The sequence below is a fragment of the Rhyacophila brunnea genome, unplaced genomic scaffold, assembly GCF_057557595.1.
Source record: "Rhyacophila brunnea isolate RB1 unplaced genomic scaffold, BYU_Rbru_1.0 scaffold_7, whole genome shotgun sequence".
Classification (NCBI taxonomy): Eukaryota; Metazoa; Arthropoda; class Insecta; order Trichoptera; family Rhyacophilidae; genus Rhyacophila; species Rhyacophila brunnea.
The window spans coordinates 4,251,942-4,277,604 of record NW_028233339.1 but is presented as its reverse complement, the minus strand read 5'-3'; the positions used below and the strand labels follow the sequence as shown (position 1 = coordinate 4,277,604).

General features: G+C 34.1%; 2 protein-coding genes across 3 annotated transcripts; one reads left to right on the top strand and one right to left on the bottom strand.

Moving 5' to 3' along the window:
- The first annotated feature begins 1,471 nt into the window (after positions 1–1,471).
- On the top strand, positions 1,472–11,127 carry LOC147064391 (protein-lysine N-methyltransferase EEF2KMT). Its single transcript, XM_085958327.1, has 5 exons — positions 1,472–1,687; positions 5,023–5,337; positions 7,089–7,386; positions 8,188–8,412; positions 10,526–11,127. Exons 1-5 carry the CDS (start codon positions 1,622–1,624, stop codon positions 10,633–10,635), a joined length of 1,014 nt encoding a protein of 337 aa, XP_085814453.1. The 5' UTR covers positions 1,472–1,621; the 3' UTR covers positions 10,636–11,127.
- A 2,114-nt stretch (positions 11,128–13,241) lies between these two features.
- Positions 13,242–25,364, bottom strand: Bap60 (Brahma-associated protein 60). Of its 2 annotated transcripts, none has more exons than XM_085958325.1 (10): positions 25,137–25,364; positions 24,662–24,879; positions 22,649–22,908; positions 21,254–21,330; positions 20,981–21,109; positions 19,102–19,268; positions 17,855–18,062; positions 17,057–17,152; positions 14,898–15,008; positions 13,242–13,831 (listed from the first exon to the last, which is right to left on the bottom strand). In XM_085958325.1, the coding sequence occupies exons 1-10, from the start codon at positions 25,257–25,259 to the stop codon at positions 13,676–13,678; spliced, it is 1,545 nt and encodes a 514-aa protein (XP_085814451.1). In that variant the 5' UTR covers positions 25,260–25,364; the 3' UTR covers positions 13,242–13,675. The 2 variants fall into 2 exon arrangements, with proteins under 2 accessions (XP_085814451.1, XP_085814452.1); XM_085958326.1 differs by having other exon boundaries at positions 24,677–24,879.
- Positions 25,365–25,663: the final 299 nt, after the last annotated feature.

Sequence of the window (25,663 nt, the reverse complement as noted above, 5' to 3'; positions counted from 1 at the left end):
CCGCCTGTACTTTATATGGAACCCCAATGTTTCCTTTGTCCCCAATGTCCCTTATTTAGAAAACCACACATTAATGCGTCAATTACATTGAGCTACTTTATGAGCTGTTTGTTGGCGAATTTACAATCTGCCTGTAAAGTCGCCCAGTGTCATCATTGAACAAGCTAACAAGCAGATTGTAAACAATCTTCCGAGAAAAGTTGAAAGCCGGTCAACTTTACACGCTACATGCCGGCGTGTGGGCCTACTGCGTCTGCGCAGTAGAGCGCAGTAGCAACCTCCCGGTAAAAAAACGAACTACGTTCTGTCAAAATAGTCGCTGGCTTGTGGCTTCTCAGAGAATGGAAAGTTTTGTGTGTAATCATCATATCGCAGTAGCTGAATCGCCCGCTTTTAAATTCGCCAACAAACAGCTCGTAAAGAAGCTCAATGTAATTGACGCTTTATATTGTCGATACGGAGAAAATATCTGTCACCCGCAAAAAAGGTCTGTTTTGGGGAAAATAAATTTTGAGATTAGGTAGGTACTTACAAACTAAAAAAAGTACACAATTTGGGTTTTGCAAGATTTTTGGTACCTATAAGTCGGTTATGGGGAAGCCAGCGGCAAACACATTTTGAAAATAGCCGATATACTGGATTATTTGTTAGGTTGGGTTAGGTTAGGTTTGGTTTTCATTCTTGAATAATTCATGAATTTTGCCAAAATCGGCTCTGACAATAATTAGCGCGGTTCCCGCCTGGCTTCCCCATAACCGATTTGATCCGATTTTTTTTCTTTTGGAAAAGCCTCTGGTTGAGAAAAAATAGTTTCATAAAAGAAAAGCTTTTTTTCTGGACGGAATAAATATTTTGGGGGGGAAATAGCGAAAGATATAATAAAAAAAATGGAACGCTATCAAAAGCTCTCTCGACTTTAATTATTCTGGATGTTCAATTCAAGAATTGTACGGGAAAAAAATAATAGGTACATACATTTGGCCGAGTATCCTCATTTGCTGTGTATGTTTTGAATGGAATCACGAAATTAGGCATCTTGGCGCTTTAATTTGATATTATAATGTACTTACTATGCAGTCCAAATGCAAACGAGAACAGAAAAACTATAGCAATGGTTGAAAAGATTCCCGCCGGTGAATATGTTTTTTTAATGCGTGTAAGGCTAACCAGCATGTTCAAGTATAAGTATATGATATTATGTGTACACACGATTATGTGCATAATTTATTTTAAAAAATATACATAGGTAGGTATTTAAAGGCAAATTAAAAAAATATGAAACCTTGATTGTAATAAATTCTAATATTATTTATCCGTTATAATAAATTATTATCATTTAATATAAAATGTAGGTCGTAGACTATTCTGCCTAAAATCAAAATAAGCTAGGTACTACCTACCTAGGTTGCGATTTGTTCAATTTTTAATAAAAATATATTTTTGTGTTATGGCAAACTTATCACTGACAGGCGAATTTAAAAATTTGACATTTCAAATAGGTATCACATTTTTTGGTCTTATGGTCACATTGGCATGGCTTTATGACATTTAGATATTGAACAATATGGAAAACTATTTTTTTTAATGTGAAGATTATTCGACAATAACATTGCAATCTTTTATGAATATGACGAAAATAGTGAAACAGTTCATGTGCTGTTTGAATTTGAAATCTCTCACATTTGATGTAGGTATAGAGTCCCTATCTCAGAACAAGATAGGTACTTATAAAATTACAAGACTTTTTATATACCACGTTTTTAAATTTTCTGTTGAATCATATAAACTTGACAATTCCAAGTATTAATAAAAAAAAATTATTGTACTTGATAGAAATACTGAATAAATATTATAGAATACAGAAATGTCATTTTGACATTTCATATTGATTTCCATAGTAACGCATGTATTAATAATTTAGTTGCTAGGACCCACTTATGCGTCAATGACATTGAGCTACTTTACTAGCTGTTTGTTGGCGAATTTAAAAGCGGGCGATTCAGCTACTGCGATTGTGATGATGGCACACAAAACTTTCCATTCGCTGAGAAGCCAACAAGCTAGCGACTATTTTGACAGAACGTAGTTCGTTTTTTTACCGGGAGGTCGCTACTACGCTCTACTGTGCAGATGCAGTAGGCCCACACGCCAGCGTGTAGCGTGTAAAGTTGACCGGCTTTCAACTTTTCTCGATAGATTGTTTACAATCTCCTTGTTAGCTTGTTCGATGATGACGCTGGGCGACTTTACAAGCAGATTGTAAATTCGCCAACAAGCAGCTCGTAAAGTAGCTCAATGTCATTGACGCTTTAGCAACCAATAATAGCGAGTAGTAAAAATTACTTTTAACAATTTTTTTCCGAAACATACAAAACAGAATTAACTGAAAATGAATTCAATTCTGCTTAAAGATGGTCAAAAGTATTAAAACAGGGGGGGGCAAACTGTGGCCCGCCGGGTATTTTTTTGCAGCCCGCCATTATTAATTGTACTTCTGATTACGAATAACTTTTTATAATTTTTTAAAAAATATTGACAATAGATTAAAATTTGAAGAATTTGTTGTTTCATAAATGTATTATCTCAGTACGTCTTCCTTGCGTCTCGTCTCACACTATGTAACCACTATTTTCTACGTTGAACATCGATTGGGAATGAATGGAAAGAAATTTCGGATTGTAATCTCGCTCTGGATGTAGATCAATAGATATTGATAGTGTACCGACAGAGCTACAACTTGAGATTATTGATCTGCAGTGTGACACTGATTTAAGAGAATTGCATTGTCGTGAAGAAACTTCCAAATTTTACAATGCCCTTAATTCAGACAAATTCAACCAACTTAAAGATTATGCAACAAAAATGTTCATTATTTTTGGATCAACCTATATATTATGTAAACAAACATTTTCGATCATGAACCTCAATAAAAATTCTTTACGATCAAATATCTCCGATGCCCATTTAGAAGCAGTTTTGAGAATATCAACTACAAAATTAACACCTGAATTTAAAAAAAATGTATAAAAGTTTCATTCTTCTCATTAATTTTTTTGTAATGTTTATTTTTCGTGATAATATAAATAGTGTATATCTAAAAATGTTATTTTACTTGCGGCCCGCCTCTCATTATGAATTCTTGAATTTGGCCCTCCATCCAAAAAGTTTGCCCCCCCCTGTATTAAAAGAATGCATTGTCGTCGTGTTCTGATATATTCTAAAAGTTTCCAATGTCTAGCTAGTCAGGAAGTTAGTTAAAAATCTTGGACAAACAAGAAAAAATTTGTACTGCACAAGAAAAAGTCTGTAACGGACAAACAAGAATACGAGCTAATAAAAACGTGGTAAAATAGCACATTTCCCTGCTATATGCAGCCGATTGCTGTGAACGCATTTTTCTACATTAAACTGATGATCACGGTACAAAGCAGATCGTTTGCAGTTGAAAATTATCAAGTTTCGTATTGAGTATAAAATCCATGTCCAAACTGAAAATTACCCAAATAGAAAAATGCTTTTTCTCCGCCATTTTGAAATCTGGTGGGTTCTGGATAATTATGGCTGAACATCTTAATCATGGCCCTCACAAGAGGGGGCTGGCAGGACTCTAGCCTGGGGGCCCGGGCTTAGGAGGGGCGTGGCGGGTCGATCACTTAAGCGAGATAAACACCACTTCAAATTTGCGCTAATAGTAAAAAAGTCTTATTTTTATAATTTTTTATTAGTGTGTTTCCTGGCTTATAAAAACGGCTATTTATCCAATACGGCGAAAGGCCGCATGTTACTTGGCTATCACAAAAGGGGGTCGCGATCATTGCTTCATAATATGATACCGTGCCGACAATTCAAGTTGATTTATTTAAAAATACCAAAAAATCTCGGACAACCCTTTATTTTACACAGAACCCTGCAGTTCCGCAGAATACCATTTGGGTACTATTGTAGAACATTACACCGCTCATAACCTTAGCGATAGGTAGGGGGCCTGCCAAACATCTTGGCTTGGGGGCCCACTTCAGGATATGGGGACCATGATCTTAATAATACCCATAGGATATGCCTATTCATCATGCTTTTGTACAGAAGTGCACGATTTTTAAGCTATGCCGCTGGACTATGAAACATAACTGCTTTATTGTCCTCGGTTCAGTCACCAAACTTCAATATAGCACAGCTAACTTTATAAATCCTCCATTAAAAAACAATTACAGCCGAACTTGGTTATTACGAGGAAGATGGTACCGACTGAATTTGCTCGTTATAAGCGTTACTCGTTATATCAGAGAATAGGTATTTTTAAATGAGCGGTGACATAACACAAAAAGTTGCAATTGAAACAAAAATACACAATTAGAATTTTTCCCCGAAACAAGCATGGCATTCATAAACTACCTATAGAAGAAGTTGTTTATTGTAATGAACGCTGGTAGGTACCTAGTGACTTCACAAACCTTGGATTTTTTACATGCAATATCAACCATAATTATGCGTGTTATACTTTTTCAATATTGTCGGCAAAAACACCAATTAGGTACTTAGACACTTAACTAGTGTCATAAACAATCCAATTCCAGCGGCATCCTGTCCGGTCAGATTTTATTGCTTAGGGTCGAAATGTTTTTAAACGATCGACACAACAGTTTTAAGAAATTTTTTGACCATATTTTAGCTCGGTATAACCAATAAGTAGCTTGTTATAAAAGTGAATAAATATATGGAGAAAATCATAAACTAAAATGTCTACGAATGTTTCCTCATTACATCCGAGATCTCGCTATATCCGTGATCGTAATAACCGAGTGCGACTGTAATTGTAAATTAATTTAATTTTTAGGCCAAATAATAATTTATATTGCAGAGCGCTTTCTCACTTTCATATGCTGAGATTTTTTCAGGCATTAATTGTTACCATTGTTGCTATATTTACCATAATTTCTTCGATTCCTACTGTTTGCAATTTACATAACTGTATTAACTATAGTATTACCTATTCAATACGTGTATTATATTTTTTCTTTTCAGGAAATTAAACACCTAAAATGGGATGACCAAGCAAAATTTATTCAAGCAACTCTAAAACATCCGCTCATTGTAAGCCGCCCGATAAAGTATGGCTATCAAGTTGCATTTCTAAAGAAAGTCATTGACTTATGGGAAAGTGAATGCGATGAGATTCATGATGATGTTTATACAACTTATTGTGATATCAAGTCTAAGACGAATGGAGATTTTTCATACAAACACTATGGGCCATTTGGAAATGATGACCAATATATAAGCGTCAAGGAAAGCTCCAATCTAATATCCCAGGGTACCACCGGGCTACATAGTTGGGAGGTAAAAATGCTGACCATTTATTTTTTTAATTGCATACTTAAATAAATTAAAAAATAAATAGTATGTCCATCAATTTGTCCAACAAAATGGTAGTCTTACTTCTGACTGGATTAAAAATTGCACCTGTAATTTTGAATCACAGTGAAATTTGTAGTTGGTATGATACCATGGTATAGGTCACGCAATGAAAGTTAAGGCGAGCTAGGTACGCCACGAGTTAAGGAATACATTTTGGACAAATTGTTAGTAGACCATAGTCACCGAATGTTACGTCTGCCGCCATACGAACCGGAACTGAACCCGATCGAACTCTGTTGGAGAATCATAAAAGGAAACGTAGCTGCTAGAAATGTTAATTTCACAATGGATTCTGTTCAGACCCTATTTGTAGAAGAAGTTAACGTTATTAATGGGCAGACATTCAAAGTTATTTTTAGAAAAGTCCGACAACGAGGCATAAAAAATTAGAACCTAAGATATAATTTTGAAGATACCTCTGTTGGATCATCTTACGAGTCTTCTATTAGTGTGGAAACAAGTGATCTAGACGAACTTTTAGAATGATAGGTAAGTAGGATATTGTCTAATCATTTTTTTCTAATAAAAATAACGGATTTTTTCCCTAATTCAAATTTCCTAAGTCAAACAAAGAACCTCTTTTTTTAAAGTCGATTTAAAAATTTGAAACATCCTGTTTGTAAACATTGCGTTTGTGTGAGTATCGTATTCACCTCAACTCGCATTGCGAGACCTGTACCATGATACGTATTTAGATCTATAGTGAGTGTTAATATGATGCATGCATTTAGTCAACTACTCTGTCACGGATCTTCATCAAATTCACCTTTCACAAATCCATACCAAACATCCAACAGTAATGTAATGGCTGATAACTATTCCTCATCAAAAAAATCATAATATAAAAGGATTGGGTAGATTTCTAAATACCAGTCGTAATTTTATTGTTGGGTCCATATCATCTGAAACAAAAGAAATACTTATTTGAATTAGATAACTTTACTATAGAAGGACAAATAAAGTTGTCTACTGACCGAATTTGGAACTAAAATCACTATTATCCAGAACCCACCAAGGAACAGCTAAACATTCACATAATATACTTAATTGTGATTAAGAATACTGTTTATATCAGATTTGCCTAAAATGTCAAAAATTTTACTTCCTGTGTTTAGCATATACAGTAAAACCTTGTTAATACGAATTCCGCGGGACTGAAAATCGAAAAAAAATTCGAATTATGCTATGTATGGGGGGAAAATATTAAAACTTAATAAAAAAAAATTTGGTTTTCATCAATATCGTTTACGATCATAGATGTGCCTACCAAATTTCCGGTTCCGTGTGTGTTAATGGGTCATAAAATGTCAGGATTATTTTTATTACCTTCTTAAAATAAGTAATTGATGATGTTTTACGAAAAGTCTGTCACAATTTTCAATGACTGGCTCATGAAATAGTGTACTTTATTATAATTTATTGAATATTTTTGTATGCCAGGACTCTGAAATAATTTCGAATTACGAAATTCGAATTAAAGGTATGGTTTTATATGAAAATAATGTTCAAGGGTATTTTTTTTTCATGAAAATTTCGAATTACGGAGAATTATCAGTGTTCTTATTAATGAGGTTCTATTGTATTTCTCAATGCAGAACAGATTTATGTCATGCAAGCTTATAGGCAGTACAATATAGTTTCTCTTGATCCAACCTAGTTTCTATACTTTCTAGGCCTCATTGGTGCTTTCGGAATGGTGTATAAATAACAAAGAGATGTTGCATGGTAAATGTTTGTTAGAGCTGGGATCTGGAGCCGGTTTGGCAGGATTAGTAATCGCAAAGTGCTGCAAACCAAATGAAATCTGGCTGACTGATTGCCATCCTGATGTACTCAAACTACTCGCTCAAAATATTATGCTAAATATCTCCGATTCCACCACTGGCAGCCGTATCACCAATATGACTTCCTATTCTGTATCAAATGACAGAATCCGCTTTAGAGGCGAAATAGAAGATAACGTTGAAATAGGTAATTAATTTTACATTCAATATTTTCAATTACCTTGATAAATAATATATTTTTTATGTCTTTTTAACCAAGCATAACAAACAAAACTGGTCGTCATTTTTAACTGTTCTTATGCTCATTTTGGATAACACTTATTTTAAATCTATCTAAACTCAACTTTGTTGACACATTTATATATACTTTATATCATTTATATGAATACTGGGTAATTGTGCCGAAGCTTTTATAATCTTTTTTTTATGAAAACAGTTTATTCCATGTAGACAATTATATATACCTTTTTCTGTCGGCGCATTCTGTTGGCGTTTTTTGAAACAATCTAATTTTTAATTATTAGTTTGGAGGCTGATAATGAAAAACCTTCAACATTTTAGTGCAATTTGCCGATCTGTTACGATAATTTGTCAGTAGATGTCACAATATTCTGTAAAAAAAATCTTAATAATATAATTATTTTTTTTTCTAAATTTCGGTTGTAAATAATCGCTCTTGTAAGGAGTCTTCGCCACTGCTGCACGGTCTGCTCTCTATCTCCTCGTTTCTAATACTCATACAAGCACATACGCTGTATCTGCCACAAGCTTCGGTTCAGCATACGTTCATTGCAAGATGTCGTATTATTACACAGACATTTAACGTGGCATTTATTTCTGACCAAGTATAATAGATGAACATTTTATAAAGATATCTCTCTATCTAAATGGGAATGGCTGGAGCAGCATTCAGCTGAAGTCTAAAATGTGAATTTGAAAATTTCTACCTCAGTCAAATTGTAATTATAAGTTTGATATTTTATTTTAGGTGTACTAAACCTTCCATGGGAAGATCTGATTGATAGTGAACTCCTTAAAGATATTGTAACACCGGATGTAATATTGGCTGCAGACGTTGTGTATGATTCGTCTATCTTCAAAGACCTGTGCAATGCTTTTGAATATTTTTTAAACAGCAAAAAGCAATGTGTGATTATTTTGGTGTGCACAGTAAGAAACGAAAGTACTCTAGATGAATTTGTACAACTACTTGGTGAGACTGTTTACCTTTATCATTTTCATTATATTATTAATTTATATAAAATGTACATTGAGAGTATCCCACCGTCAATTGCAAAATATACGCGAGAACTACATGCCATTGGGTACATATTCTCTGTAAACTGCATGTGTAATAATCACATAAATTATCTTTTTCATTCCTAAGTAAAAAATATCATATTTACTTAATTGATCTCTCGATAATAATATCATTGATATATTATGAGGTGTTTAATAACAAAAATCATTATGTTCACATGTAGTCAAAATCTAACAAAAAATATTTCAATATATTCCCAGGGACGGCTCGACGACTTTCTAGGTTGTGGGGTTTATCCATTCATTATTAAATATACATACCTACCTACTTTCTCATATTATACATTACTTAATCACATCTAAAAAGCGTGCTTAAAAATAATGACTTAATTAATAATAATAATCATTATAGACTTACCATATCAGTTTTGAACAACGACACACAGTGAGCGTTTTTACTCACCATGGGGTTATTTGATTCGCTCCCCAGTATGCGTATACTAACGCTAATGCATTCACATCCTTGACAGAGCGGGATTTGTACCGCGGCAACAAGATGGGATTGAGTGACCCCGGTCAGCGAAAAATAAATGCCATACTTTTTTTAGTTTGTACATAGGTCTCACCTTGAAATAGGGTGTATTTAATTAAATTAATTATTTTAATACCGTGTAATCATCATTATGTTATTACATAATTTACAATCGCTACTTTATTTATTTGTAGGTATTACTGATAGATTACTGAAGCGTCAATCAGAAATCAAAGATCTTGGCATATTGTTTGACTCACGTTTATCATTTCGCTCAAACATCACTTCTATGGCAATGCGTGCGAGCAAGCTTCTAGGATTTGTCATGAGACAAGCCAAGCCATTCAAGAATCCAACTGTTTTACGTACACACTATGTGTCGTTAGTACGGAGTATTCTTGAGTATGGGTCCATTATCTGGAGTCCTTATGAGGTTTCCTATAAGCTTGTTTTAAAGTGTGTTCAGAAAAAATTCTTCGTCATCTTTATTTTAAAGTATATAATTATTTTCCTTTTGACACCTCAAACGAGTATTTTCCGACTAACTTTCTTCAAGGCATGCTCGCCTTTCATTCTCTTGAAGCTCGTAGGTCACTTCTGCTCTTAAAGCATTTTTCCCTGCTCTCACGTGGTATAGTTTTCAATCCCGATATTCTAGAAAATTTGAAATTTATGCACCCGTCAGTTACATGCGTGGTCGCAGCCATCACCTATTTTGGGTGAAAGCTGTTTCCTCATGTCAGGCTCACCAGGCACCAATAGCGAGGGCTGTGCGGCTGGTCAATGCACTCCCTAGACATGTAGATATTTTTGATGATCCATTATATGTTCTGTTTTTTAAATTCTATTTTATTGTTTAATTTGTATTTTTTATTTTTAATTATCGTTTTTCTATTTTATTTATTTTGTATAAAACTATTTTTTGCTTTGTTTTTTTTCTCTACCTTGTTTTTTCTCTAACCGATTACTTAAGAGTAATTTTTATTCTAAATGTCATGTGAACATCGTGAATTAATAATTTGTTATGTACTCAACATGTCTTTTTTAAATAAATAAAATATCTCTATAAAATTGGGATAGGTTTAGATGGATACAATAAATTAAATACATAGTTCATTTAATCATGTAATTAAGTAGGTATATTATGACAACGATAAAAATATTGGACGTGTATTTTTGACATGACAACGATGTGGAGATGGTCCCTATGAACCGTTAAGATAGGAGCCGCCCCTGAATATTCCATGTTCAGTTTCACACAACTTATTGTAATGGCGCACAAAAATGTAATTTCCTTATAGTTAATGTTGAATTGTGGACTTCATCATACAGAAAATCCCAGTATTAGGCTGCATTGTCATGTGACTAGAAAAACGTAAACAATGCCCTGCAGCTTTTGTAGATTGTATTTATAGATTATATTGTATATGTATTTATAGATTGTAGATCGTATTTGTAGACAGTAGAAGATGAATAATTGATCTTAATTAACATGTAAAATATCTTTACCAAAGCATTCTATTATTTGTTTCAGAATCACACAATCACCAAATCGTGATGATTAATCAACCCGATCCACATCATCTATGCTGGCCTTCGGCAGTTGATACTAGGATATTTAAAATCAGTAATCATGCATCATGATGTAACTCGACAAACTATGACCTAATAATTCTAAATGCATCGAAACCTTGACACTATTAATAGGGACCAACGTCAGGGGGATCTGTTTGAAAACTTAATGGCTTCAGGCTCTTTCGGCAAAATTGCCGTCTATATAGTATTACTGGTTAGGTGGTCATAACTGACACAGTAAACAATCACACCCTTTTTACTATGAGCAATGTTCGCTGTCGGCTAAAGTGAACAAACTGTACATGAAACGTTGACGAAAGGAAGATGAACATACGTTGACAACCCTTAAACCAAATACATACAATAACAAAGTATCATAAGTACAAACAAATATCACAACTAGCAGATTCAAAAAATGAAGTGTCGATTTTAATTTGTTGACAAGACATCATCGCAGCCATTTTGAGAAAGTCGCCTTGCTCGTCTTTTATGCCCCCTGATATTTATTATATTATTTCTAGACACAATAAATTACAAATAAAATGCTAAAACAATCATTTATTGAGTGTACTCATTTCCCATTTAATATGTTAAACTATTCTTCTTGTTGTGCCATGCCCTAGCGGAGGTCGGCCACCATCAAGGCGATCTTAGCTTTGTCGTCTGCTACCCGGAACAGTTCGGTGGAGCTGTACTCGTACCAATCACGGAGGTTCTTAAGCCACGAAATACGGCGCCGTCCTCTGCTACACTTACCATTGATCATTCTTTGAATGACAAGCTGGGGAATACTGTATTTTTGTCCTCTCGTAATGTGGCCGAGATACTGTAGTTTCCTGGTTTTGATACTACGTACAACTTCTCGGTCCTTCCCCATTCGATTGAGAACTTAAACATTTGTCACTCGGTCAGTCCAAGGAATTTTGAGGATGCGTCTATTACAGCCACATCTCGAAAGCTTTAAGTCTCCGTGACATCTCTTGGTTTAACATCCATACTTCCATACCATAAAAAAGAATTGAGAGAACATAACAACGTACCATACGCAGTCTCAGACCAAGCTAATACCTATTTCAGGGGTCGGCAAACTCTTGAACCAAAAGAGCCAAATATGAGTAGCACAACGGTTAAAAAAAATTCGAGAGCGATACGTACATTTTTATAAATATGATAGATTTAAATGAATAAATTACATTTTATAATTGTTTATTTATTAAGTGAAGAAGTTTTCCCGAGTAAAACTAACATAAATATATGTTTTTTATTGATGAAATTATAAATATAATTTTTACAGAATATGAGAATATATATCAGAATATACACACAATTTTCACGCATTCCTTAAAACTAATGTGAACAATGACCTTCCTTGGATTTCTTTTAAGAGTTTCTGTATGTTTGGTATGTATGTAACTCGTAGTTTTTAATTTCAGGTGTGACTCCAAATTCTCATCCGTTATTTGGCTTCTCTAACTAAATACTCTGTATGTTGTTCATGTTTGAAAATAATATATTATTTCGACTCGAATATAGTAAAAATAGCAAATTCAATTTTTTTCAACTGGTCATATGAGTTCGAAAAGTTATTCCACATATTAAAAAATCATAGTATCTACCTTATGTAGATCTTTTAGGGCGCGGCGCACCAGTTGTGTTGTGAAATTAAATTGCATTTTCTCTCTCCAAATCTTCAATTTTGGTGGCAAGATCTACAAATTTGGAACTGCATATCTCTTTGCTCGTTAAATCCACCAATAAATTTGTATTTGAAAAGTGCTGTTGTCAATATCAAATGGAGAAAAAATTAATTGTCGACTTTTGCAATGGGCTGATTTACTACAAATGCTAGAGTTTGTTTACTATTTTAAAATTCTTAGAATCTCCGCATAATAATATATTCCCTCATATTTAATATATTTGTCCTAAAATAATCAGTGCCAATAAGGTCATTATTATTATCAGATTTATTAATAGTATTCTCAAATCTATTTATATTTTTCTGTTTTATTTGTTTATAAAAATCTTAAAATGTTATATTATTTAGGTATATTTTGCACTGTATGTGTTATACGTGACCTTTTTGCATTATCAAAAACGAGACATGAAGTAAACAATCAAACATCACGGAGGAATAATTAGGCTCGCAATAATGTAATGATAATAAGTATGCATATTAATGGCAAAAAATAAAAATTGTGAATTTTGCAAATTTTTTCTAAAAATTGTGAATTGGGAGTTTGGCAAAAAAAGAGCCACACGCCAACACCCAAAGAGCGACATGTGGCTCGCGAGCCGCGGTTTGCCGACCACTGACCTATTTCATTATTATTAAATATTTAAACTATTACCTATTTCAAAAGAACATAATTAATGAATTAATACTATCAACTGAGGGTAGGTACTTGATGGAGTTGTACTTTTCAATCTATGCACCGTCGCCAATACTAAAATTTAGTTTTGCATTTTAACATCCAGGAAGTAATTATCATCATTGACTCTACAATCCTGTGTTGATTTTAATGCCTCTGTGGGGATTTTTTATCGAAAAATGGGTACAAAAACATGTAAAATATCCAGATGAAGGATTCGAACCCGTTACCCACAGAGCTTAAGAAGAGAGACATTCTGCCACTGGTCCACCGCGAGTGCTTTGTGATGTAATAAAAAAATTATAATTTGAAATAAAATCACAATACCATTTATTAAATCCAAATGACACAGTACAAAAAAATATTACAGAAATCATTCTCTCTATTCAACAAAATCGCAATCGCCACTTTACTGTTTTCATTTTAAGTTAGTTACTTAATTAGTTAACATTAACTTACAATGTATGCAATGCAGAGACCACTTAAACTAAAACTATATAAAAAAAAATATCTTTAGAAACGAATCATTCAGCTCTCCTAATCATTGTTTACTTAGTATTCATACTAACTATACAATACAATCATTATACATATCAATGTACTGTTAATAATTTCATTAGATCTTAATAGTAATTTTTCAGTGATAATAAAACATATTTTCTGTCAATTATTTGAAAGGATTTCAATACTCATGTCAATAAAGTCATATCACTTTTCACACTATAAATGCCGAGTGAGTCCTATGGATTTCTGTTGGTCATCGAGGAATCAAGTTCATTACGCCTCTGCTGTAGCTTGGTGTGGAAGTAACGAGCTACGCCTTCAGGGGCCCACGCCTGCTGGTAGAAACTGGCACGTCTCTCTTCCTCGGGATTACCTACTACATCCGTCATAGTCTGGAAAAAAAATCACAAGGTTATTGAATCATTTAGAGCCGGCTCAAACTGACAGCAACTAACTAAAAAAAAGCAGTATCTGCTGCTGCCTGACGTCGAATGTTGCAGGCTTGGGACCTTTCTGTCTTTTAATTTCAGGTAACTAAACGTTACACAGGTTTGTTATTTAAAAACTGCAATCTACAAAGAGATCCATAAGTCTAGTACTTAACCCAATGTTTACGGGCCGCACAAAATTGTGTTTTTGCTAATTGCTTTTCAAATGCAAATTAACACGTTAATTACAAAATTAATTAAAAGGGCCCGTAAGCATTGGGTTAATAGCCTTATAAAATAACACATGGTGTCGTAATAAAAATTACAAGGTAAATCATTATTTCCGTCCTCGAGACTGCATATTATTACATATAGACTTCAACAGCTATGTATTAATAGTATCGTAATAGATTTTTACAATAATTAGTTCACTGAAGTACGGCTCAATGTCAAAGGTCCAGGTACCATATATGGTGATTGAAAAAACATGTAAATTTGATTCAGCTGAAAAATCTGAAGCCAAGATCTACTATGTAATCAGGACCCAGGTGTGCTAATCCCTGCTCTACTGTCAGACAGATACATATTGGAGCGTGTTAGATCAAAACTGAGATAATTAGTAACATTCGTCATTTCTGAAGTACATGAGACATTGGCAGTGTATTTAAATTAATACTCTGAAAAACATGGATCTATATTTTTGACCGTTAATATTTTTTGAAGAATTTACATTGGCAGTTGTCATTTATTAATCATTCTTTTTTCTCCATGTTTGACCCCTTTATGCATCATTTTTTAACCATGTCTGACCCTAAGAAGATCATAATATGCGTCTCCACAGGGTAGTTAGTATTAACAGATTTTTTTTATATAAGGCGGTCAGTCAAATCAAAATTTCATTTATTTGACTCAATTTGATAGCATCAAACTAAATATAAAAATTCAGCATTGGTTTGAAAATTACAACTGACCAATTTACATTATTATGAAGCGTGTTTGGTAAATGAGAATTGTGAATTTATGTACACACCTTGAGGTCTCTGGTCTGGCTGACGACCCACTTTTGGATGAACTGCTGTGGATCTTTGGCGAAGCTCAAAAAGAATTCTCTGTTGGTTTTCAATTGATTTATAGTGTCAACCTGTAAAAACATATTGTGTTACTAAAAGTGGCACTTATGAAAGGAATCAATCTTTTGTGAAGAACAAACTGTACCATGGCTTACCGTTATTGATTTTGCAATACCACAGTTTTATATAAATCGCCAGATATTTATGTAAAACATATTAGTTGGGCCAATTATGGTGGCCCCCCATTCCTTTCTTCCCTTCTACCTCAAATTCTCAGTATTGTCGCAAGACCAGGCAGTTAGAAGTCAGTACGTACTCGACCGATTATTAATATAAAAACTTCAGTCATTCATCGACCACGCGCTCACAAAAACTTACCACCTAAATCACCTATGAACATCAAGTGTCGCGCGCCGGGTGACTCAACAAACAATACCAAGCAAGATCATCATCAGCATATCCACATCCACCATCGCTATCATTTTATCAAAATCAATTACAGTCCACTATGAAAAGCGCAATCACATATGAAGTGATCAAAATTTATAAAAAAGAATTTTTATTATTTGTTGAACGATTCCATGCACGGCAGTTGTTAATTACTATTTATTTTATTGTCTTGCAATACAACTGCATTACAACAATAACATATTTAAAAACTTAAGTTATATAGCATTAGGCAGCAGTCCCCAACCGATGCTCCGTGAAAGAATTTTGGTGGTCCGCAGAGTGGTTTGAATATATTTGTAATTTCGTAATAAAGTTTGCTGTTCTGGATAAAATAAAATGCAAATATCGACACACTGATATTATTATTTGTAATTCTTGGAAACAGCCGATGACGACACTTCAAGTTATTCATTCAGCAGCAAAATAATTCCAAGTTCCAAGATCTCTTGTCTGACGACGATTGGCTGGCGAAGCTTGCATAGCTGGCAAACATTTTTTCTCTATTAAACGAGTTCAACACGTCCTTGCAAGGACTGCACATGGACGTGTTCACATTGCGAGGCAAAATTGATGCATTTCAAAGAAAGATATTGCTGTGGCAAACACGGTTGGCTGAAGAAGATCTGCAAATGTTCCCTAATTTTGGTGAATATGTGAAACAGGAAGATGTCAACCCACAGGTAGGTAATAATTATTGTTCGACAGCACTTACAGTCACTCACTAACTCTTTCTGTTAATATTATCCAAAGGAAGAGGATCCCAGACATGGAAATACGTGGATAATAGATCTATCTACGGCGAAAATCGATAATTGTAATTTGGACATAAAAGAAAAAGAAAGCCTGATTGATCTATCATGTACTCATGGCTTGATATACAAATGGCTCTCCGTGTTACAGTCACGTCATTGGAACCAAGAATCCAACACCTTGTTTCAAACAAGCAGCAACCAAAGTCACACTGATTATCTTTCTCTTACTTGTATTTAATCTTTTATGCACCTCTATGTCGACGTAGAATTCATATTAATTTAATAATTGTAATGATTCTTTTTTAATAAAATGAAATTTAAAATGTTTATTTTTGCATTTTTCGTAATGAATATCTGTGTAAATAAGTAATTTATTTATTATACTTACTTAATTCTTTTATCATTATGTTGACATATTGAATTTTTAACAATTAGTGTTGAAAAAATACGTGGTAGTGGTCCGCGTTGATTCAAGATTTTGAGTTTAGTGGTCTGCGAGGTCCAAAAGGTTGGGGACCGCTGGTATAAGGTACAAGGGCCTATAAACGATATGTAGTTGGAAATAATCAACTGTTGTCTTGATTTTGAAAGATACTGTCGAACAAAATCTTCTTGTCCACGTGCTAAAACTGTGAACTAACAAGCCCCTCCTACTTTTAACCGCACTTTGACTTGAGCGACTTCCAGTTATTGCCTAGATCTTCTTGTCGGACAATATCTATTATCTTTGGCATCATTGTATAATATTATTCTGTATGAAATATACCATGGTGTTGATATATTTTCAAAAGTTTTGATGAATTTTCAATACAAGAATGAAATAGAAATAATAAATGGGAAAATTTTGTGAGAATCGATCATGTCATTTTGCATTTGAAGGATTCTCTGCAATAGAATACCAATGCATAATATCTTACCGTGTCGTGAATTTTCGTATCTAGGCCTTGTATTTCTTGTTGACTTGCCGTGCTCATCAAGAAATTGTTCATTTGAGCTTTTAGAGTATCATCCACCTGAAATCAGAAACAGTAAATTTCATGAATAATACAGTCGAACTTGGTTATTACTAGGAAGATGGATAGGAAGAATTTCCTCATTATAAGCATTACTCGTTATATCGTTATATAACATTTTTCGCGCCACGTTCTATTTAAGCATGGGACATAAAAAATCTCAAAACCATCGTAAAAATCCCCGAAACAAGCATGGAATTCATAAACTACAAAAGAAGTTGTTTATTGTAATGAAGTGCTGAGCCACCGGCGCTGGTGGGTACCTACTAACTTCACAAAGCTTGGATTTTTTACATGCAATTTCAACCATATGCGTGGATACTTTTTCAATGTTGTCGGCGAAAACACCAATTAGGGACTTAGACACCTAACTAGTGTCATAAACGTAATCCTATCCCAGCAGCATCGGTCTAGTTAACTACCCGGTCGGATTTTATTGCTTAGACACATTAACAGTTTTGCTCGGTATACCCGAGAAGTAGCTTGTTATAAAGTGAATAAATGTATGGAGAAAATCATAAACTAAAATGTCAACGAATGTTTCCTCATTACATCCGAGATCTCGCTATTTCCGTGATCGTAATAACCAAGTTCGACTGTATAGTGCAACATTTATAAGTCAATTTCGATTATATTGATGGATATGATCAAACTGGTAAATGAGTCATAGGATGACTTGAATAATTGTTTTCTTGTACGAACCTCAACGTCAATGTCGTAGCAAGCGGTCTGCTTAGCTTCGGCGCCACCCTCCACAGAGATGATGTGGTTGATGACAATGGGGTCAGGTGGGTGCAGCAGTGGATTCAGTCTCTGAGGAATCTCTGCAAACTTCATTCTCTGACACCCGAATATTTGCTCCAAATATTTGTCGCACACAATGTACTCGCGTTCGTGTGCATCTTGCAATCTATGAATGAATAAATAAAACAATTATGACCATACTTCTTGATCTAGTTAAATTAATTTTATTGGGTAAATTAAAGACGATAAAGAAGAACCTCTCTTGAATATGGAGATAAAGAAAGGACTACATACTAGAACTAACATTTAAATTAGCTGCAAGTCATTTGTAGCAAACTTCACTCTATCCCAGTACGTATTTCACAACGACATCCATCAAAAATCGCAAACAAATCAATGCACTCAAACAGATAATTCCATGTTTCATTATTAAATGCGCACAGCACGTATATAAGTCCTGAAAGTTGAATTTGTCATGAGTGGATGGTAATGTTTTAATAATTACTACATGCATTGATCATGAAACATATTTGACTTGTACCTGAATCAAAACATTCACATTATAATGGAAATGTCATCTATTATAATGAAAACAATTTAACCTTTGAAAAAAACAGATTGTGTTAATTATAGGACACAGAAATGCAGCCAAATATATTGTAAGTATTTTATCATCATAATATTATGTATATTACCAAAACATCTGCCAAAGAGTGTGTCCATAAACAATGCGCCAACATACAAAATATTAATTTTTCTGTGGCTATCAATTCAACCACACTAAAACAAGTGATGTCCAAGTGATGATGAAGGTCCAATCATAAGGGATGGATTTTATACAATGATAAAAAAATTTGCTTTGAAAATACATTGGCCTGTTAACTCTCATCAAAGAATATCAAAACCCAAAAACAGGGTGACTTTTAAGGGCAAACTGCAACTTGAATTAGAGGAAAAAACTAAATACTTACATAATCTAATTTAAAATAAACACCCAATTAATTAAAATGAGTATTTTTTTAAATTTGGTTTTTAACCACCTCATCCTTCAGGTCCAAATATGTAATAAATAATGTCTTGTTTGTTTTTGATTAATTTTAAAAATGAAATTAGATTTTTATATCCATTAAACATTAATAGAAATCAATGAATCTTCACAAATTTATAATAAATACATACATTAAAAATATTATTAAGAATATTACTTATGCGTCTTGATGTACTGCCACAAAGCAGAAATAATAACTGGCCGAGTCTGGGTGTGGACCCCAAGCAGACGAGCGAGTCGCTGGTCCAACTTGAACTGTAACGGTTGATAATCCAGGAGTAAGAGGATAGTGCAGCGAACATTTTTATCGCCCGGTCTCTTCACCTGAAAGTATCCATAATAAGTAATAAGTATAAAAAGATGGAATTACAAATAAATAGAATAAAAACCCTTCGGTTATGTGTGTCCTTGTCGCACTACAGGAAACGGAATTTAAATTGGACAAATTCGATATAGTCGACAATTTTCGCAGGAAATTTACAAAAGAATCATATCCACAAATAAGTGCTACATTGGTTTATTAAGGGATTTTAGGTTTCATCTGCTCTCTTCTCTTCTTCTTGGTCGTGCACTCATGGCTGAGGCGATGACCACATTTGAATTTCGCCATCCTTTGAGCGACCAAGACTTTCCATCCTTCTCGATGTTCCGCTTCTCTCGGGGCAGGATGGAAAAAACTGCAGAATTCTTCTCAGACATATTGTCGAGAGCCGTTCCTTTATCTTCGGTCTCTGGATGATTGATTGGTTCATCCTGTGCTCCGTCCAAGAAATACAAAGCATTCGGCGCCAACACCACATCTCAAAGGCATCAATCGCCTTCCGTTCCCTTGCCTTCAGGGTCAACAACCATTAACTTGGTATTATTCCTGCTCTCTTAAGGGGGGACATGCTCAGCGTAGGTCAAAATGGAGCTTTTGTTCTATTTCCAAAGCATGATCCTGGACATACCTTAAATGTTTTAGATAATCTATTTATATAATTTTGAAGCCTTATTATCCATTATATTTATTTTAAACATTTGATGTTAATAAAGTATTTTTATTACATAAAATAGTATGCTTTTAAACCTCTCGCTCTAATGTTTGAGAATATAGTCATATTTCAGTACATAAATGTGCAGTGGTGTTAAGATTTTTTACATTTATTAATTTTTAAACGCATTTATAAAACCATCAGTATAATTTATATCGACATTATTATAGTGAAATATTTACAATAAAAAATTATATTGATAATCTCTGTGATCCCAAATTTGACAAGTGTTTGAATATGTACATACCGTTTAAAAAAAAAAAATTCGGTTAGGTACATGTTCAAACACGCACGTTAACATCATTTTACTCCCTACTTCGATTATAGTTTGTCAATTTATGGCTACGGCCGTATGTTGTACCATAACCACTGGGGAATGCCAAAAGAAATGGCGTATTTCAAAAAAACACTACCTTATTCTTAGGTCAATAATTATTATAAAGCAATCATTATTCATAGGATGTTTATCACACTTGAATGGTCAAAGACATAGCTTATAATTAGTATCTTTAGAATTATCTTGAAATGTGTTAATCTTGCCCATTTTTTGAATAATAAAATGCCCAATTCTTGTAAAATTTGGGATCACAGAGATTATCAATATAATTTTTTATCGTAAATATTTCACTATAATAATATCGACATAAATTATACTAATGGTTTTATAAATGCGTTTAAAAAATTAATAAATGTAAAAAATCTTAACACCACTGCACATGCATGTACTGAAATATGACTATATTCTAAAACATTAGAGCGAGAGGTTTAAAAGAATACTATTTTATGTAATAAAAATACTTTATGCAGTCATCAAATGTTTAAAATAAATATAACGGATAATAAGGCTTCAAAATTATATAAATAGATTATCTACAACGTTTAAGTTATGTCCAGGATCATGCTTTTAAAATAGAAAAAAGCTCCATTTTGACCCACGCTGAGCACGTCCGCCCTTAAGAAATGCTAATTTGTGAATACAATAGTAAAGAAATATGTATGAACCTGAAAACCATCAGTCTCCTGTGTAGTTTGGGTGCGATGCCACTCCACTAAATGATTGTCAGGACCATAGAGCTCCTTGTCTAGCTCAATCACGAGAGATTTGAAGAAGGATGAAAATTTTCGTTTCACCTGTAAAAATATAAGATTAAGTGTCAGATTTCCATTGGAATAAGCAAAATATAATCAAAAACCACCACATAATATATTAATTTTATTGTATGTAGGTAATAATTTACTACTAACAAGTATACTCTAATAATAATCTATATTTACCTTATTTGGATCACTTTTGGAGTCCTCCAAGAGACGACCTTCTACTCGAAGTTCCCAAGATGCAACGGAGCCTTCACCTATAATAAATTTACAAATTTAAATAAAAGACTGCGCTTTGTAACCGGTAATGGATGAGTGCTGGATGAAGTCCACCATTTACCATTGAATGCAATATCATAAATCATTATTAGAAAATACCAACAGTATACATTACCAACAGAGCACCCACAACAGAGACATGATGCAAATCTTAATTTGACTAATATTTTGGAGGTACAACAGAACAAAATATATTATGGGCTTCCATAATGTATCTTGACAATCTCCTTTCATAAGCCACGGTTGTTGGTCATTTGCTCAACCCATTGGGTTTTAGCTCTGGATAGAAACACATTAAAAACATGTGGTTTTGACTCAGCTTCAATATTCAGATTTATAAGGATGTCATATACTGCCCTGCTAAGTAAAAAGACAGTGTGTTTGGTTGTCATTTCACTAAAACCAAAAACACTGTCTTTTTACTAATCAGGGCAGTATACAATATGAACTAAATGCTTTGTTCACCCTACAAAAAAATCAGACCACAATAATATTAGGTACTATTATCAAAAAAGATTAATTAAATTATAGCTTTTCACGATAATATTTAATCATATTCGGTTCGTGGGGTGTCACTGTGTGGAGTTCCTTTTCCTTCTTTCTTTAACATTTCGGGATCGTAGCAGAGGCAATTCTCAAAAGAAAATGTGATAAAGTATATGAATTCAAAAGCTGCTGCAAAAATGTGTATGTCAAAGGCTTAGCTGGCTGTGAATGGCGCTCTGGAGTAAAAAAGGTTATTCTCTAAATTAAAACCAGAGATGCCCAAGAAGTGAAGGCCATGCATTAGTTGAGGCACGGTCTAAAAAGATCGTTGCTAGGCGATGCGCGGACTGCGGGTCGCGGGTGCAAATGACACCTGTCAAACGAAATATTATTTTTCATATAAATCCAACATACGTTCATTTTATGTTCTGTTTATTGTTCTATTAGTAACAATAATAATATATTCATTGACATGTTTTCTTTTTAAAGTAAATGGGTAACGTTTTTAGTCATCTTTACACGATTTTAGAATTAATTGACCCGTCGCCATCACGCAGCAAAGTGACGTGCTTCTGCCTCGAGATTCTCTCAGTGAATGGCAGCGAGTCCAAAATTTCGTCGCGCCTACAGTTGGAAATTATTTGGCGTTTCACTGATGCGTCACCTGAATACATATTATATACTTTTGCTAAAAAAAATCAGAAGCCTTTCCCTGATATCGGACATCTGGTTTATTTTGAGTCGAGGAAAGAAGTAGGTACATACGGTGACAACCCAAAAACAGAATACGATGATAGCTAAAATCCTTACCTTCAGATGCATTTTCCTTTCCAGGATAGAAAGTATTGGATATAAATATCCTCAGCTTTCGTTTTTGTTTCATGGGCCTCTTCAGAGCTTCCTGAATGTCGAGCCGTTTCCGCATGATGGTGGCATCCAATTTTCTTTCGAAAGCGAGTAGGTCCATGTACGCCTGAGATTCCGGGACCAGATCCCTCACTTTCTGTGGCAGAATTTTATCAGCCAACTTTTTCTTCTTCTTCGGCGGCACGGGATGCTGAAACTGATCACTAAACCGGACAATTAAACCTGAATGATGCATAAAAAAATGTCTTTTAAGAATGTTTAATAATGATCGCATATCATAATAATAAGCAAACTAATATTTAAATAAATTTACTCAAGCAATGGAAGAAATAAATATTTTTTTATCTATCGTTAGAATACTACATAATTATATTTTGTAAGAATATATAAACTAGCATTGCCTTCATTTAGCTTGTACTAATAAAGCTTAATCTACTTAAATAATAACAATAATCACTATACTGACACGTTTTCCGTAAATGATATAATTTACTAAATACCAATTCTTCCCGTGCAAAAGTAAACGGGACTAATGTATATTTTCTATGTTCCCCTCTACTGTCCATTTTTGGAAACCCCCCCCAGACTATAGAACCTTATGCATAGTTCAAACCAAGATAGATGCGTCTTCTGCACAAACAAAATGATTTGTAAACTTTGTCGCTACACAAATGTTCATCTACATTCATTTGTTTGACTATTTTTAAGCTCAACGCAAGTGCTGCAAACATTGCTATCAGATTAAATGTAGTTTGAACAATCCATATTGTATAATTTTTTACACTTTAGTAAGAACATTTTTCCATAACACACATCGATAAACTGCATTTTTTTTCCCCCAGATATGAACACACTTGCTTGTTAGTTAATATATCTGCACATGTTTTCCATTCACAGCGGAATCAAACATTTCAAATGTATTTATACGACTTTTAAACAGTTTTTATCCAACATTCACTTTTATTCTGGTCTAGGCATTAGTTACATTTTGTGGTACATTTTCTATTTTCATATGACAAATACAATCGAACTTGGTTATTACTATCACGGAAATAGCGAGATCTCGGATGTAATGAGGGAACATTCGTTGACATTTTAGTTTATGATGATTTTCTCCATACATTTATTCACTTTTATAAGGAGCCACTTCTTGGGTATACCGAGAAAAACTCTTAATGTGTCGATCGTTTAAAAATAACATTTTCGACCCTAAGCAATAAAATCCGGCTGGGCAGTTAACTAGACTGATGCCGCCGGGATCGGATTACGTTTATAGAACACTAGTTTGGTGTATAAGTACCTAATTGGTGTTTTTGCCAACAACATTGAAAAAGTATCCACGCATATGGTTGAAATTGCATGTAAAAAATCCAAGCTTTGTCAACTCAGTAGGTACCTACCAGCGCCGGCGGCTCAGCACTTCATTACAATATACAACTTCTTTTGTATTTTATGAATGCCATGCTTGTTTCGGGGAATTTTAAGATGGTTTTCAGATTTTTTATGGAGCGAAAAATGTTATATAACGATTTAACGAGTGATGCTTATAACGAGCAAATTCAGTCGGTCCCATCTTCCTCGTAATAACCAAGTTCGACTGTATCTTCAAAGTATTTATTAAATTCGCACATCAATGAATAAAAATCAACCAGAAAGAGGCGAGAGAACATTGTATATGTAAAACTTAACATAAGGATATCAAGGATTACTTTTATTATATTAGGATTCATCATTTATTTAAATTTAAGCTATATTATATTATCAATATGCAATTTAATTTAAGGGTTAAATAAGACATTGGTAGACTATGCTATAATGTTTACTTTACAGGCACTAAGCTGAAGCATTTTTTTGCGTACAGGCTCCGCAAAAAGACTATTTAAGTACTTATGAAAAATTAATAATAAAATAAGAACTAATTATTGCAAAATAAAATAAAAAGCAAACTCAACATACTAAGCGTAGACATACGGTTTCGGCTGTGGCATGGGGCCCCTGTTTTCGGGAGGCCGTTTGCCAGTTTGAGTAGGGGGCGGCGCAGGGCCAGCCCTCATCGGGGCCCCTTGGTAAGGCTGTTGCTGAGGCCTTTGCATTAGCCCAGCGGGGCCACCGCCCCCCGGGGACAAACCTGGCGGGCCACCCATAGGAGGTGGGGTGAACCCACTGCGTTGGGGCTAAAACAAAAAAATATTTCATACACAACTTTCCACTTAAATAAAACATAGTTACTATAAGATTAAGATAACAAAATACGCTTACACGAAATAAGCGTTATCGTATTCCATCAACACATTATTTATAATTTGTCGAGTTCTTGTGTAGGAGTACTCAATTTGTAAACAGATAAACTCATACAAACTTAGAAAACATAACATATTGATACCTTAAAGAGGCATTCAGTCAAAAATATTATGTTGAAGTGAAGACTTACTGGGAAATTAGGCCCGGTATATTGTCGCGGAAGTCCAGCATTTTGGGGCTGGTTATAACGCTGTTGACCCATCGGACCAGGGGCTCCAGGGACTGGCCCTCCTACAGGAAATCTTTGAGCCATTTAAATAGAATCATATACAAACGCCGACATCAATAAATTATTTGCTTGGTTAATGGTTATTTTATTTGACTTCTGACTCCGGCGTCACAACTAATTTTATTGTCTATAGCATAGACTATAGACTAATATACTATTGTTTGTTGTATATTAGTCTATGGTCATATATTGTGAGCGGCATGCGCAATCTGTGTATATTTTTTATTATTAAAGAAACAACAGCACTAAATAAATATTGCGACCTTGTAAATTTTTATCTAAAATTTTTTTTTCTGATTTCTTCTATTATTTGTACCTAGGTCAATTTAAACAATTGTTAATAAATTAGGCCCAAGGTTGGTCGGTGACTGGGGAAACGCACATTTGCTCATTGCTCAGTCTGAATTGTTGAGAGAAGAAAATAAAAT